Source organism: Pinus tabuliformis, chromosome 1_2 (genome assembly GCF_031772625.1).
Source record: "Pinus tabuliformis cultivar Carrire ecotype Pingquan chromosome 1_2, CPIR1, whole genome shotgun sequence".
In the NCBI taxonomy this organism is placed as follows: domain Eukaryota; kingdom Viridiplantae; phylum Streptophyta; class Pinopsida; order Pinales; family Pinaceae; genus Pinus; species Pinus tabuliformis.
Window position 1 is genome coordinate 957,722,047 of NC_142298.1, and position 12,125 is coordinate 957,734,171.

At 34.4% G+C, this 12,125-nt stretch overlaps 1 protein-coding gene across 1 annotated transcript; it reads left to right on the forward strand.

The window, feature by feature from the left end:
- Window positions 1–6,394: 6,394 nt before the first annotated feature.
- Window positions 6,395–11,055, forward strand: LOC149209140 (uncharacterized). Its single transcript, XM_089394229.1, has 3 exons — window positions 6,395–7,736; window positions 9,116–9,399; window positions 9,850–11,055. The coding sequence occupies exons 1-3, from the start codon at window positions 7,547–7,549 to the stop codon at window positions 10,717–10,719; spliced, it is 1,344 nt and encodes a 447-aa protein (XP_089250355.1). The 5' UTR covers window positions 6,395–7,546; the 3' UTR covers window positions 10,720–11,055.
- Window positions 11,056–12,125: the final 1,070 nt, after the last annotated feature.

Sequence of the window (12,125 nt, forward strand, 5' to 3'; positions counted from 1 at the left end):
TATAATTATATTGAAATATTGTACTTTAATGTTGATATTTTGTTTGTTATTAATATTTTCTTTAAATACTATATGTAAATTTCATCTTAAGTGTTAAAGGAATATATATATATATATATATATATATATATATATATATATATATATATATATATATATATTAAGTATATTACTTTTTTTTATTAATATTTATAGTGGATTTCATAATATTTTTTTAAATGTCACATGCTCACTCCATGAAGCAATTACACATTTCCCTCATATTAAGATTTAAAAAGTATTTATTAACAAAATAAGAAATTTAATCAAAATTAATGCATAGTCTAACTAATACACCGAATGACTTTTTTAGGGCATTTTTTTATGATTAATTTTAACCAAAATATGCTAGGTATTTTTTAAAACTCTAGTTTAAGTTGTTTAATCTATATAATTTGAGTGCCTTGGGGTTTTTCAAAGTAATGAATTCATTTATGCATTCAAAAATGTATTTTATCCTCAAATTCTAGTGTAATTTCATCTATAAGTTAAACTTAATATATATAGAGAACTTCTACAATTCAATGTTTTAACTTTTTTCATCAAAATATGGCAATACAATTTTTTGAGAGATCTCTATTTGTTATTATACTAAATGTATTTTTGAATGTATAAATAAATACATGACCTTGAAATACCCATAAAACACTCAATCTATAAAGATTCACAACTCAAATATATCCTTCTAACAAATTTTCCACAAATTAAACAAAATTAATTAGAAAATATATCTATATAAAAGTAAAATACAAAACACTAAAATTATATTTTTTTAATATAACACTCACTTTTATATTAAATTTTTTTTATGCATCTCCTATATATTAAATTATAAATATACCTCTCCACCACAAACTAATTTTACAATTGAATTACAACCATTTATCATTTCTATATATATATCTTCCATTAACAACCAAATTAAATAAAAACATACTAGATAAACCACCAACTTTTTATCTCTTTTTGTTTTGTAATCTAAAGGCATCACTCTCATTTCACCCTGAGACATTGTCCATTTAAATTATATTGTAGGATAATCCTAGATTTTAAGAGTTAAGATTACTTGGTGAGTTTTTAATAGGTTTAATATCTTTCAAAAACAAATTAATTTTGCAATTTAATTATAACCATTTATCATTCCTATATATATCTTCCATTAACCATCTAAACCACTTTTTTTTTAAAGCTAAAAGCATCAGTTGCCTTTCACCATGGGACATTGTCAACTTAAACTATATTGTAGGGTAATCCTAGATTTTAAGGGTTAAGATTACGTAATGCAAGGCGTGTGAGTTTTCAATATGTTAAATTGATATGGGTAATTAAAAACAACAATTTTGACTCATTTGTAAGTGTATTTTGTTAAATTTAAAATATTAAATTTTGAAAAAGTATTATAAATTTTTTAATTGGTGGGTTTTTTGAATTTAATTTTTAAATTTTTTTTTGACATATATAATAATATAATTATTAAAACATGTTTTTGTGCAATCAATTGGTCAATTTAAAATATATGAAATTGTGGAGACAAGATAACTAGAATCAAATTTCTTTTAAAGTGATTTGTTTTATGACAAGGAGGATAAGTTTAAATTTATATTTAAAAATAATTAATTAATTAAAAATTAATATAATTACCAAAATACAATGAGCAAAGAAGATAAATCTTTTTATTTAAATGATTGTTGAAAAAATTGAGATAATTTAACAAAAGAACGATATATAACATTTTTACAAATGTGCCTAAACTTGGTCATAGAAACTATTAGCGTTCCACGATGGTTAGAACAATAATTGACATTCTTGGAAAGAGTGCACATAAATTCTTATTTGCTTGCATAAGGAGTTGCAGCTTGGATCACGAGATCTAGAGAGATGCGCTTGGTGTTTTCAAAGGTTCCATTGCCATTCAACGAGATATTTTATGGGCATTGCCCCTTATCCCTAGCTTTATTCTTAATGTACAGGGTATAGAGTTTAGAGTTTAAAATGTTGAGGTGGTTTGCATGAGTGTTTTTTTTTTTTTTAGATTTTTTGGTGTTAGAATTTGGCGAAAAAAATTTAGATGAAATCTTGATTTCTGCTATTCAAATTAGTTTTTTGATTGTATATATGGATTCAGCACCTGCAAAACCTCTAGGGCACTTGGATTGTGCAGGGTTTTAGAGAAATGAGACCGGAAAAGCTTCCAAAAAAATGCACTAAAGACAACTCGGTTTGCACATAGTAATTTATATTTATTTTAGAATAATAAAAACCAAAATAAAATTATTAGAAATGAGACCGGAAAAAACCCACCCGAAAAGCTTCCAAAAAACGCACTAAAGACAACTCGGTTTGCACATAGTAATTTATATTTATTTTAGAATAATAAAAACCAAAATAAAATTATTAAACATACATTATCGTTTATATACATCAATTGAGTAAGTTATCGTTTATTTATATCAATATGATTATTTTTTTAATTAATGTTAAATTAGTTAAATATGAAAATATTATGAAATATAGTTAGTTAGTTTGTTTGTTTTTTTTATAAGTTGGGTCTTTTATATTATGATTAAATAAATATATAGTAATTTTTTTTTGTTTATTTAGAAAATCCACCAGTAACATAAGTTCAATTTTTTTTTGTTAAAAGTATTATGGATAACCATAATGTCTTTCAAACTTAAATTAAAACTCTGAACTAACAAAATAACATAAACTGATAACCATAAACATAACAAATAACAGCTCCCTGATTTATCTTTCTCATCAAATAATTAGCTTAGTTGATCATACTTCAGAAGGAGACCCCACTTATAAAGGGAGTTGTTGTTCATTATCATTGTCTAAAGAAGAAATATCATAATTCCCCATAGCCTTTGCAAGCTTTGCGACTTTCTTTCTAAGCTTGTCAGTGTTCTCCACAATTTGAGCCATGTATATTATCAACTCCCATTGTATGCTAGCTCTATCAGTAAGAACTCTACCCATTAGACTTTTGATGTGCCAGTATATTGATCGTCTACATGTAGGATGAGGAGTGAGCCCTAGTAGATCTTCCTACATTAGGAATCTAATCTCTAGTTTATTTGTTAACATGTATATCAAGAATAAACCTAATGTCTTGCCAGACCTGGTCTACCACTTCTAAGATAACTCTCTACACCAATTCAAGAATGATGTTTTTGTATATGTCCATTATGATAAGGGAAAATGATTGTGCATGGGTTCGAATAGTAATATGAGGAAGGGAGTTGAAGGTCGGGGAGGGACCTAGTCATTCTCTTCTCCCTCCATGATGGGAGGTTGAAAGGCGACACCTAAGCATGAGTCCAAACAACCTAGAGTAAATTCCTTGGGGAAAGGAAACACAAGGGGGGGGGATGAAAAGCATAGATCAACATAGAAATGGGGGAAAGTCAGGGTAGAAAGGAGGGAGACCAAAGGGAGGGACCTTGAAAGAGGAATAAAAACTCGGGTAGAGAAATCAGAGATAAACGAGGAAGTTGAGAACTCTAAAAGAGAGGCCTAGAGGGCAAGAAGGTTGTGTAGAGGCTTAAGGACCAACTAAGAGCTCCATGTAGAAAATTCCACCAAGGATTAACAAGCCCAGAGAGGGCACATAAAACCAGAATGTAATGAAATCAATCCTTGAAAAACACAAATACTAACACATCCACCACTAAGGAGAAGTTTAGTATATAGATGAAGAATATTACAAACTTGAGACTATTCCTCTGTAGTTGCAGTGCTTTTAATTTTCGTGTTTCAGGCTGACCAACTTCCAACTGAGAACAACTATGACCCCTACATGCAATGTTATCTCCATCCCTTGACTTACATTTATCGACCAAGTTCCTAAACTTTATATTCCTAAGAATGCTAAGTCTACAAAAGACATCAATTTCCCACATGATCCACATATGAGGAGCTCCCTGAGCAGCTAAATAAACTACAAGCCACCCTTCCCTAACATACTTAACCCAACCAATATCATAATATGCTATTATCCACCCAAATTAGTTCATGATTATTGCTCGTAGGCTCTGCAAGTCTACGTGCATTAGGGATTGTCCTCTCTAGACACCCACACATCCAGAGCCATCACCTCCAATGTCTCCCACACAAAATGCAGATTAAGTTGTAATTGTAGGTATAATGACAAACATGCAAAGTGCCATTAGTCAATGCTCTATCCCCCTGCTTTAATTGCTTCACACTCATATCAACTTGCGAAAGCTGACCCTCTGTATGCACACCCTCCTTGGAGGCATTTTGAAATAACGTTAAGGGTTTCACCATATATATATATATGATTACCTTTCTCTATTATTTAATTCTTAATTATAAATTTATACATATTTTTTATATGGTTACCTTAATTGTAGTTTAAATTTTTAGTGTAATGATTTTTTTGATGAAATTGTGATTTTTTATTTTAATTTGTATTTTTTTTTTGTGGGACTACATATTCATCATGTCCAATATATCACCTTAATTGTGGTGAAGAATTAAACTAGTGACTTCACATCAAAAAATGTCTTAATAAGACACCGTCTATCCAAAACTCTGTCAAAAATAAATTCAACATCTTAAAAAAACCTTGAGAAAATCTGTCGACGCGTTTCCAACCAACTAGTGTGGTTCATCATCAGGACAAGTGACGCGTTTCCAACCAACTAGTGTGGTTCATCATCAGGACAAGTTGAATAAACAGATCGAGCCTAGCATGTTAAATAGTCTGAGCAGAGCCTCCAACGGCTAGTTTTGACTATAGGACCAGGGTCAAAGAAATTAATTATATTAGGTGACCAAAAAAATATAAATATATAAAAAATAAATTAAATGTTGTTAATGGTTAGTTAAAAAGAGTTATTGTTAAAAATTAATAATTAAAAATTATAAGTTATTTAGTATTAAGGTGGGAATTAGTTATGTAAAAGACCTTTATATTATATATATATATATAAAAAGTAATATTCAAAGTTAGTTAAAGATAATGGAACTAGAGAATTAAGTTAAAAAAAATAAAAAAATAAAAAAATAAAAAATAAATAAAAATGAAAAATGAAAAAAAAGCATAATAATAAAATAAATAATTAAAATAAAATAATAGTAAAATAAAATAAAATAAGAATAAATAAAAAAACTAAATAAATAAATAAAAATGAAAAATGAAAAATAAGCATAATAATAAAATAAATAAATAAAATAAAATAATAGTAAAATAAAATAAAATAAAATAAGAATAAACAAAAAATTAAATAAATAAATAAAAATGAAAAATATAAAATAAGCATAAAAATATAAATAAATAATAATAAAATAAAATAAATAAATAAAGAAATAAATAAATTAAATAAATAAATAAAAATGAAAAACAAGTATAAAAAATAAAAATAAAATAAATAAATCAAGCCAGCGACACATTCTGAAAAGACGAAGGATAAGAACCGGAACAAAAGAAAAATACAGAGCCAAAAGGAAAAACCCAAGGAGGAAGGAAAAGACACGGCTCCAAGGAAAAAGATCCGCGAAATTAAGGGAAGTAAAATTAAGAAAAAAGAGCAGAAATCCAGCAGCTACTGATTTTCCAGTAGTTTATCGTTTATGATTATAATAAATTTTATTGCATTTTAAATAAAATTAATAAAAACACATATACTTAAAAAAAACCATAAAGAATTTGAAATGCATAATTAAATAAAAAGTATATTTAAAAATGAAAGGCGCACATAATGATAAAGACGAGGCCCCTCAACTTTTCAAAACCTAACTACATTAAAAAGTGGAAACTCCCATGAAACGACAAAGGAAGAGGGTATGACCGAAAACACAGAACGAAACATTATTGCTCATAAATTATTTGCTCGCGATGTCGAGAGACCGGCGAAGAATTTGCAGCGCCGTTGCCGTTCACCGTCCAAAACCCGGGCAAGTTGCTCCCCGTCCGGCAGGGACTCTCTCCTTTCCATGAGCCGCCGCGTTATTACCGTACGCTGCCCGCCGACCGGTAGCAGGTGACGTCCGCAACTCATCATTTACTTTACGGCAAATTTTATTTTTCGCCTTTTATCTGGAAGTCAACCGCAATTTTATTAACCGCCAGTCTACGTCGGATTAATTCGCCTGTCCACGTCGGATCCGAAATCATTTTCCCGAGACCTCTTGGCCACGCGTGGCATCGCCGGGCTTCTTACGTGGAAAATCCGGAGCCATCTGATTGGCAAACTGTAGGTCCAGGCAGAGGAAACAGCAAAATGGGTATTTGATTCTCAGTGTGAAAACGAGATCCAGTTGGTTTTGATTCAAATAAGGTGAGCGTGTGTGAATTTAATTTATTTCCATTTGTCTTTTTGCAGTTTCTGGCGTTATGGAAGGTGGGATTCTGATGGAATTCTGGTGGGTTTGGCAGGGATTAATCCGCTGGATCTTGAACAGGTGGACTGGTCGATTGAAGCCTGGGATTTTTTCCAAGGTGGGTAAGAGTATATATGAATAGTGATGCCTGCAGGGACTGAATTGAATTCAATTGAATTGAATTACGCGTATATAGTTCCTTGTTGTACACGGTTGTGGTGTTCTTCTGACCGCAGGCTCTTTGCTCTCACAGTTTCATACACACAAAACTATGAGAGGGAGCAGGCTTATATCTGGACAGGGAGCATGAAATTGGGGGTTTTAATTTCAAGAAAGGATATAAGTATATTCATTCATTTGTTCATTCATCCATCAATGGAGATGTGATTAGGATTTCAGGGGGATGAACTTTTGTTTTGTCTTTTGCTGTACAGTGATCTATGTGTTCAGAAGGGTATAGATATATTTGGAGTTAAATGATCTCAGGGGAACTATGAATGAATGCAATTACTCCCAGGACTGACAAGGGGTGGAGATTGCCAGTCTACTAGGTCTAGGTATAGTGCGGTTTGTATGTTGTACTGAAGTGGGTGTGGGTGCAGCAGGCCTGAGGGGCCAAGAGGACTGAGGATCATAATAATATACATAATCCCCTACATGATCATGCAAAATCCAAATAGCTCTTTATCGATCTTAGCTCCAACCCCACAAAATAAACTCCTTTCTGTTCCCCTACCCCTCTGAGCGATTTTCTTTCTTCTCCTGACAACACATATACTCACGCACGCACGCATACTCTTGCCCCTGCTCTGCCCTGCTCTCGTTCTCAATAATAATACACACACACACTTCCGACACCAAGCAAGCCTGTCTATGGTGATGCTTTTCTTACACATGTACAGAGGGGAATCCGTTTCAGTCTGCCACCGGGATTCATCCGTAGTGATCTGCCTGCCCCATCCATCCCATCGTTCCCGTCCCGTTCTCCCACATCTCACAACACCCGTATAAGAAGTCAACACCCACACCCCGTCTCCCACCAGTTCTTTTCATCAATTTCTTGTTATTATCTGGGTAGGGAGGGATTTATCCTCTATCAATTTTCACAGTCCTGAATCTCGAAACCAGTGGTGGCAGCATTCAGCAGATTACAGAAATGGAGGGCTTGAATTTTACGTATGCGCAGGACAAGGGTGACACACAGCTTCCCCCAGGGTTCAGGTTTCATCCCACTGACGAAGAGTTGATCACTCACTATCTTGTTAGAAAGGTCCTTGACAGCAACTTCTCAGGCCGAGCCATTGCTGAGGTCGACCTCAACAAGTGCGAGCCTTGGGATCTTCCAGGTGTTCTTTCTCTCAATTCTTTTTGTCACTGCTAGAACTTTCATATGATACTTCTTTTGTAGAGCTTTCAACTCTAAAACCAAAGAGCCTTGCCTTCTTCTTTCAGCAGGTCTCTTCAACGAACATGCTTTTAGATTACCTGTGTGATGTGTATGCCTTTTTCTCAGCTTTATCCCCTCCTCACCTGTGAGTTGTTTGTAGGTGAATAAAAAGCTTCTATGGCCTCCTTCTTGAAATTGTTTCTGCTAGGATAGAACTTGGCATCTTTTTCCATACAGCTCAAAAGTTCAGATGTCATGAATATGCCACAATAGTTTGGTTCAGGTATCTATCCAAGTATAGTATACATATTTTCAAACAGCTATATAGACTCTATATATATTCATCTATAAGATATATTTATGGGAATGGGTGCAGTTATAAAGAAGCAGTTTTTTCCATGAACATAATCGTTTAGTATGGTTGCTTCTTCCCTCAACTTTCCTCTTCTATGGAACTTTACTGTGACAGATATTTTCATCTTGTAACTTCTTGAAAGTGCTTTCTCCACCATAAAATCTCCCATCTCATTTCACATACACTACATAGATATTCTTGTATACTGTATATATGGAGGATTACACAGCATAGACATATTGTATACTGTGTATATGCAGGATTACACAGCATAGATATTATTGTATACTGCATATATGGAGGATTACAGACCATATATATTCTTGTATATTGTATATATGTAGAGGATTGCATAGCTTAATGAAATGTCTAATTGCATTTCTGGATGGATACACACTAGATATCATGCTGTATGTACTTTGAACTGCTCCGTACCCATATACTGCAATGCTTCAGATGAATATTCATATAGACTGTATATACTTTGGATACATGTATTTATTATGTGTTATGTCCCATTAAGAGAGTTACTTCGGAATGAGGATTTTAAAATTTCGAAGCTTTAATGGTGGTGTCTGGAGGGCCTATGAGGGTTTGATATGAAGTAAGCAGCAGCCCTTCCGCGTGTGTGGCAGATTGCACCTTTGCCTCGGAAGCCTGAACGCTTTCTAGGTCTTGGAGCCATTCAATAGGCTTATGTTATCATAAGCATCTAGACATGAATATATGTTCCATGAATGAACGTATCTCACGTGAGAACTGCATCAGTCCGAAATACTACACAATAATATTAATAAGCAGCTGAACGCATATTCTCTGAACACAACTCGCATGCTTGAGCAGTATTTGATTAGAGTTATGGGGTGGGCATTCAATGCATGTATCTTCACAGAGATCACACACGCCTTGAAATCTTCTTGGTGGATTTTGTGGCACGGATGTGATGAGGGTTTTGATGCTAATTCTCTCTGTGGTTGGTGCAGAGAAAGCGAAGATGGGTGAGAAGGAATGGTACTTTTTCAGCCTCAGAGATCGCAAATATCCAACAGGGCTGCGCACCAACAGAGCCACAGAAGCGGGCTACTGGAAGGCCACTGGGAAGGACCGAGAGATTTTCAGTGCACGAGGTTCTTCCCTCGTTGGGATGAAGAAAACCCTAGTGTTTTACAAAGGCCGAGCTCCCAAGGGAGAGAAGAGCAACTGGGTGATGCACGAGTATCGCCTCGAGGGAAAATTTTCGTACAATCAACTTCCCAAGACTTCCAAGGTAAATACTTCGATATCACCATCCAAACTCTTACTCTCTGTACCTTCTCACAACGTTTCCAATGTTTATATTGTGTACTTCTACAAGGAGTATAGTTTCTAATCAAATGTATAAATACTGTAGTTTCTAATCAAATGTATAAATACTGTGGTTTCTGTAAGATCATGGCTTCCAAGCTCACAGTTTTAGGGTCTGCAACTTTCCAAGCTCACAGTTTTAGGGTTTGCAACTTTGCATTTGTATGTTATCATTCTATATATCTGTGTGTAAACTCGTGTTTGTGTTGTTGGGTTAATTCTATATTGCTGTGCGTTTCTATTTTTTGTTTCATCAACTATTGCTGTCTATACTCCATACTATCCTTGTATATACTGCATGCATAAATATATGGTTCTTAGGCCGTTTATTATTTAGGTTTTGATTTATTTCTGATCATCTTTCTATGAACAGGATGAATGGGTGGTTTGTCGTATATTTCAGAAAAGTATAGGAGCAAAGAAGAGTTCATCTGGATTCAACAGAAGCTCATATCTTGATGTTGGGTCTCCTTCCTTGCCCCCATTATCAGCAGTCAATGATGAAAGTGGATCTCTGGAGAGTGAAGGATCTGCAAGGGAGCATGTGTCCTGCTTCTCCAATCCACAGTACAACAACAATAACAGTGGCTTCAGGACCCCTAGTCATCATCTACAGCAACAGAGAACATCTGCAGATTCTGCAGAACTCTCTGAGATTGCCAGCATTATGAGGAGCACCGCTCCTTTCATACACAACATGGTTCTAAATGACCCAAGGCTCAGCATGAATAGCATTAACAGGCCTAGTCCATTCCCCCCATTTCTGAATCTGAGACAAGAGAACAACCATGTCCCACAAGCTCCTTTGCTTTTCTCACAGTTGGCTGCATTCCCACCAAATTCCATACCTACAAATGTGAGCTTCCCAATGGAAAATCAGGCCCAACTCCATAGCCTCCTTCCAGGGTTACCCCAGAATAATCTCCTGAGGGCATTATTTGATCAATACAACGATCCTGGAACCCTAAAGCATTGCAAGTTGGAACCTTCTTTTGGTCCACAGCTAGACAAATCTGGCAAAGTTGAGTCTGCAAGTCAGTGGGTTGAGAGTCAGCCACGACCTGAAATCAACGGGCTTCCTCAGCAGATGCAGCCTCAACCTGCACTCTCCCTTCCTCATTCTGACACGTGTTTGGGTACTGAAATAAACTCTGAAATTGTTAATCGTCTTAACCGCCCATTTCAGGTAGGCCCTTCATCAACTACTAGTCCAGTGGATCTGGACAGCTTCTGGGGCTATTGATTTCACTCCACCCAGACCATTTCTATCGCCAAAAGCTGCAATATGTAAATATAATCTACGAAGGCTTTTGAACAAAGGCTTGGACCAAAGAAACACTAAGCACATCTGGTTTTGATTAGCCTCTAAGTTGCTGGTGATTATGTGTTAAGACACAATATCATCTATTAGAAGTTAATGATGTGTTTAATTCGGCTGGATTGGTAGAAATTCTGATTTCTCAATGTTCTCATTGTTGTTTTTGATAGGAAAAAAATGTAAAATCTTAGACTCTCAGGCCTTTAGCAGACCTGTGATTCTTTGGCACTTAAGCAATTTGATGCTGGTTTTTTTTATCAATAGTGTTGAAATCATCTATGTGCAATCTGGTTTGTATGTTTCTGTGTTATCTTTCTCAAAAAATAAAATTAAACCCACGTAATTCTACGTACCTGCTGCCACACGCTCACCACACGCCAATGTTAAAGTATCATAGATCACAGATCACTAGGATATATATATATATATAAAAAGCCATGGCTGAACAGTTGCAATTATTCTAAGCTGCAAGTGGCTTTTCGAAGAATTGATTCATTATTCCAATTTGCAGGCCAATCTCGTAATAAACCTTGAACGCGAAAAATAATATGTCTGCAACTATTTTTATTCAATTATAGTGATGCTGGATACTGTAGCCATTATTTTTCTTCGATCTATATCTTGGAATTTTCCGTGTATTATTTTACATATCCAGCTGAGCATTTGCTGTCTGTTTGACGTCGATCAAACAAGGTGGCTGATCTCATCTGATAGCTACATAAACATTAAATGTCAACGTCTCTGTATTATTATTTGTGATAGAAGTTGGCCCGTTTAAACTTTGAATCAGTTCAATATATTTTCTCAGAATACCAAACACCCAATACAGACGTTGCTTTTACTTGTCTTGATTTTTTTTTAAATATACAGAATCTCATGGTGACGGCATTCATTCCTATTCTTGTCTCTACCTAGGTAGTCCCACTTTGCTTTAGGGGAGTAGGTGGGACTGGGGCTCTGATATTTCTGCAAATGGCTGCGTTTTTATTTTTGCTTCTTATTGTAAGCGAACCCCTTACTGCATTTATGTTCTATATTTGTCATGGAAGAGGTTCACAAAAAAACTATGTACTAACTGTAATCTAAAACAGGAAAACAAAGTATTGGGCAAAAACAAATTATCATGAAAGCAGATTAGTGCTTGTCGTTTATCTAGTATAAATAGAAAAAAACTTTTGCACATCGAAGATTTTGATGGAGTTCTTTGTGACTATTTTAGTGTGTAGTGTTCTCGTGCTTTTCATCTGTCTGATATAAATAGAAATACAACTTAATACAGATTTCCAGGGAGTTCTTTCCTTTGATTCTGGTCAACTAATGGAGATTTCGAA

Bases quoted from the DNA above. Each gene is read 5' to 3' on its own strand.
- LOC149209140 (XM_089394229.1), top strand. From the start codon at position 7,547: ATGGAGGGCTTGAATTTTACGTATGCGCAGGACAAGGGTGACACACAG. The intron at 7,737-9,115 runs GTGTTCTTTCTC...TGGTTGGTGCAG, and splicing joins CGAGCCTTGGGATCTTCCAG to AGAAAGCGAAGATGGGTGAG. The intron at 9,400-9,849 runs GTAAATACTTCG...TTCTATGAACAG, and splicing joins AACTTCCCAAGACTTCCAAG to GATGAATGGGTGGTTTGTCG.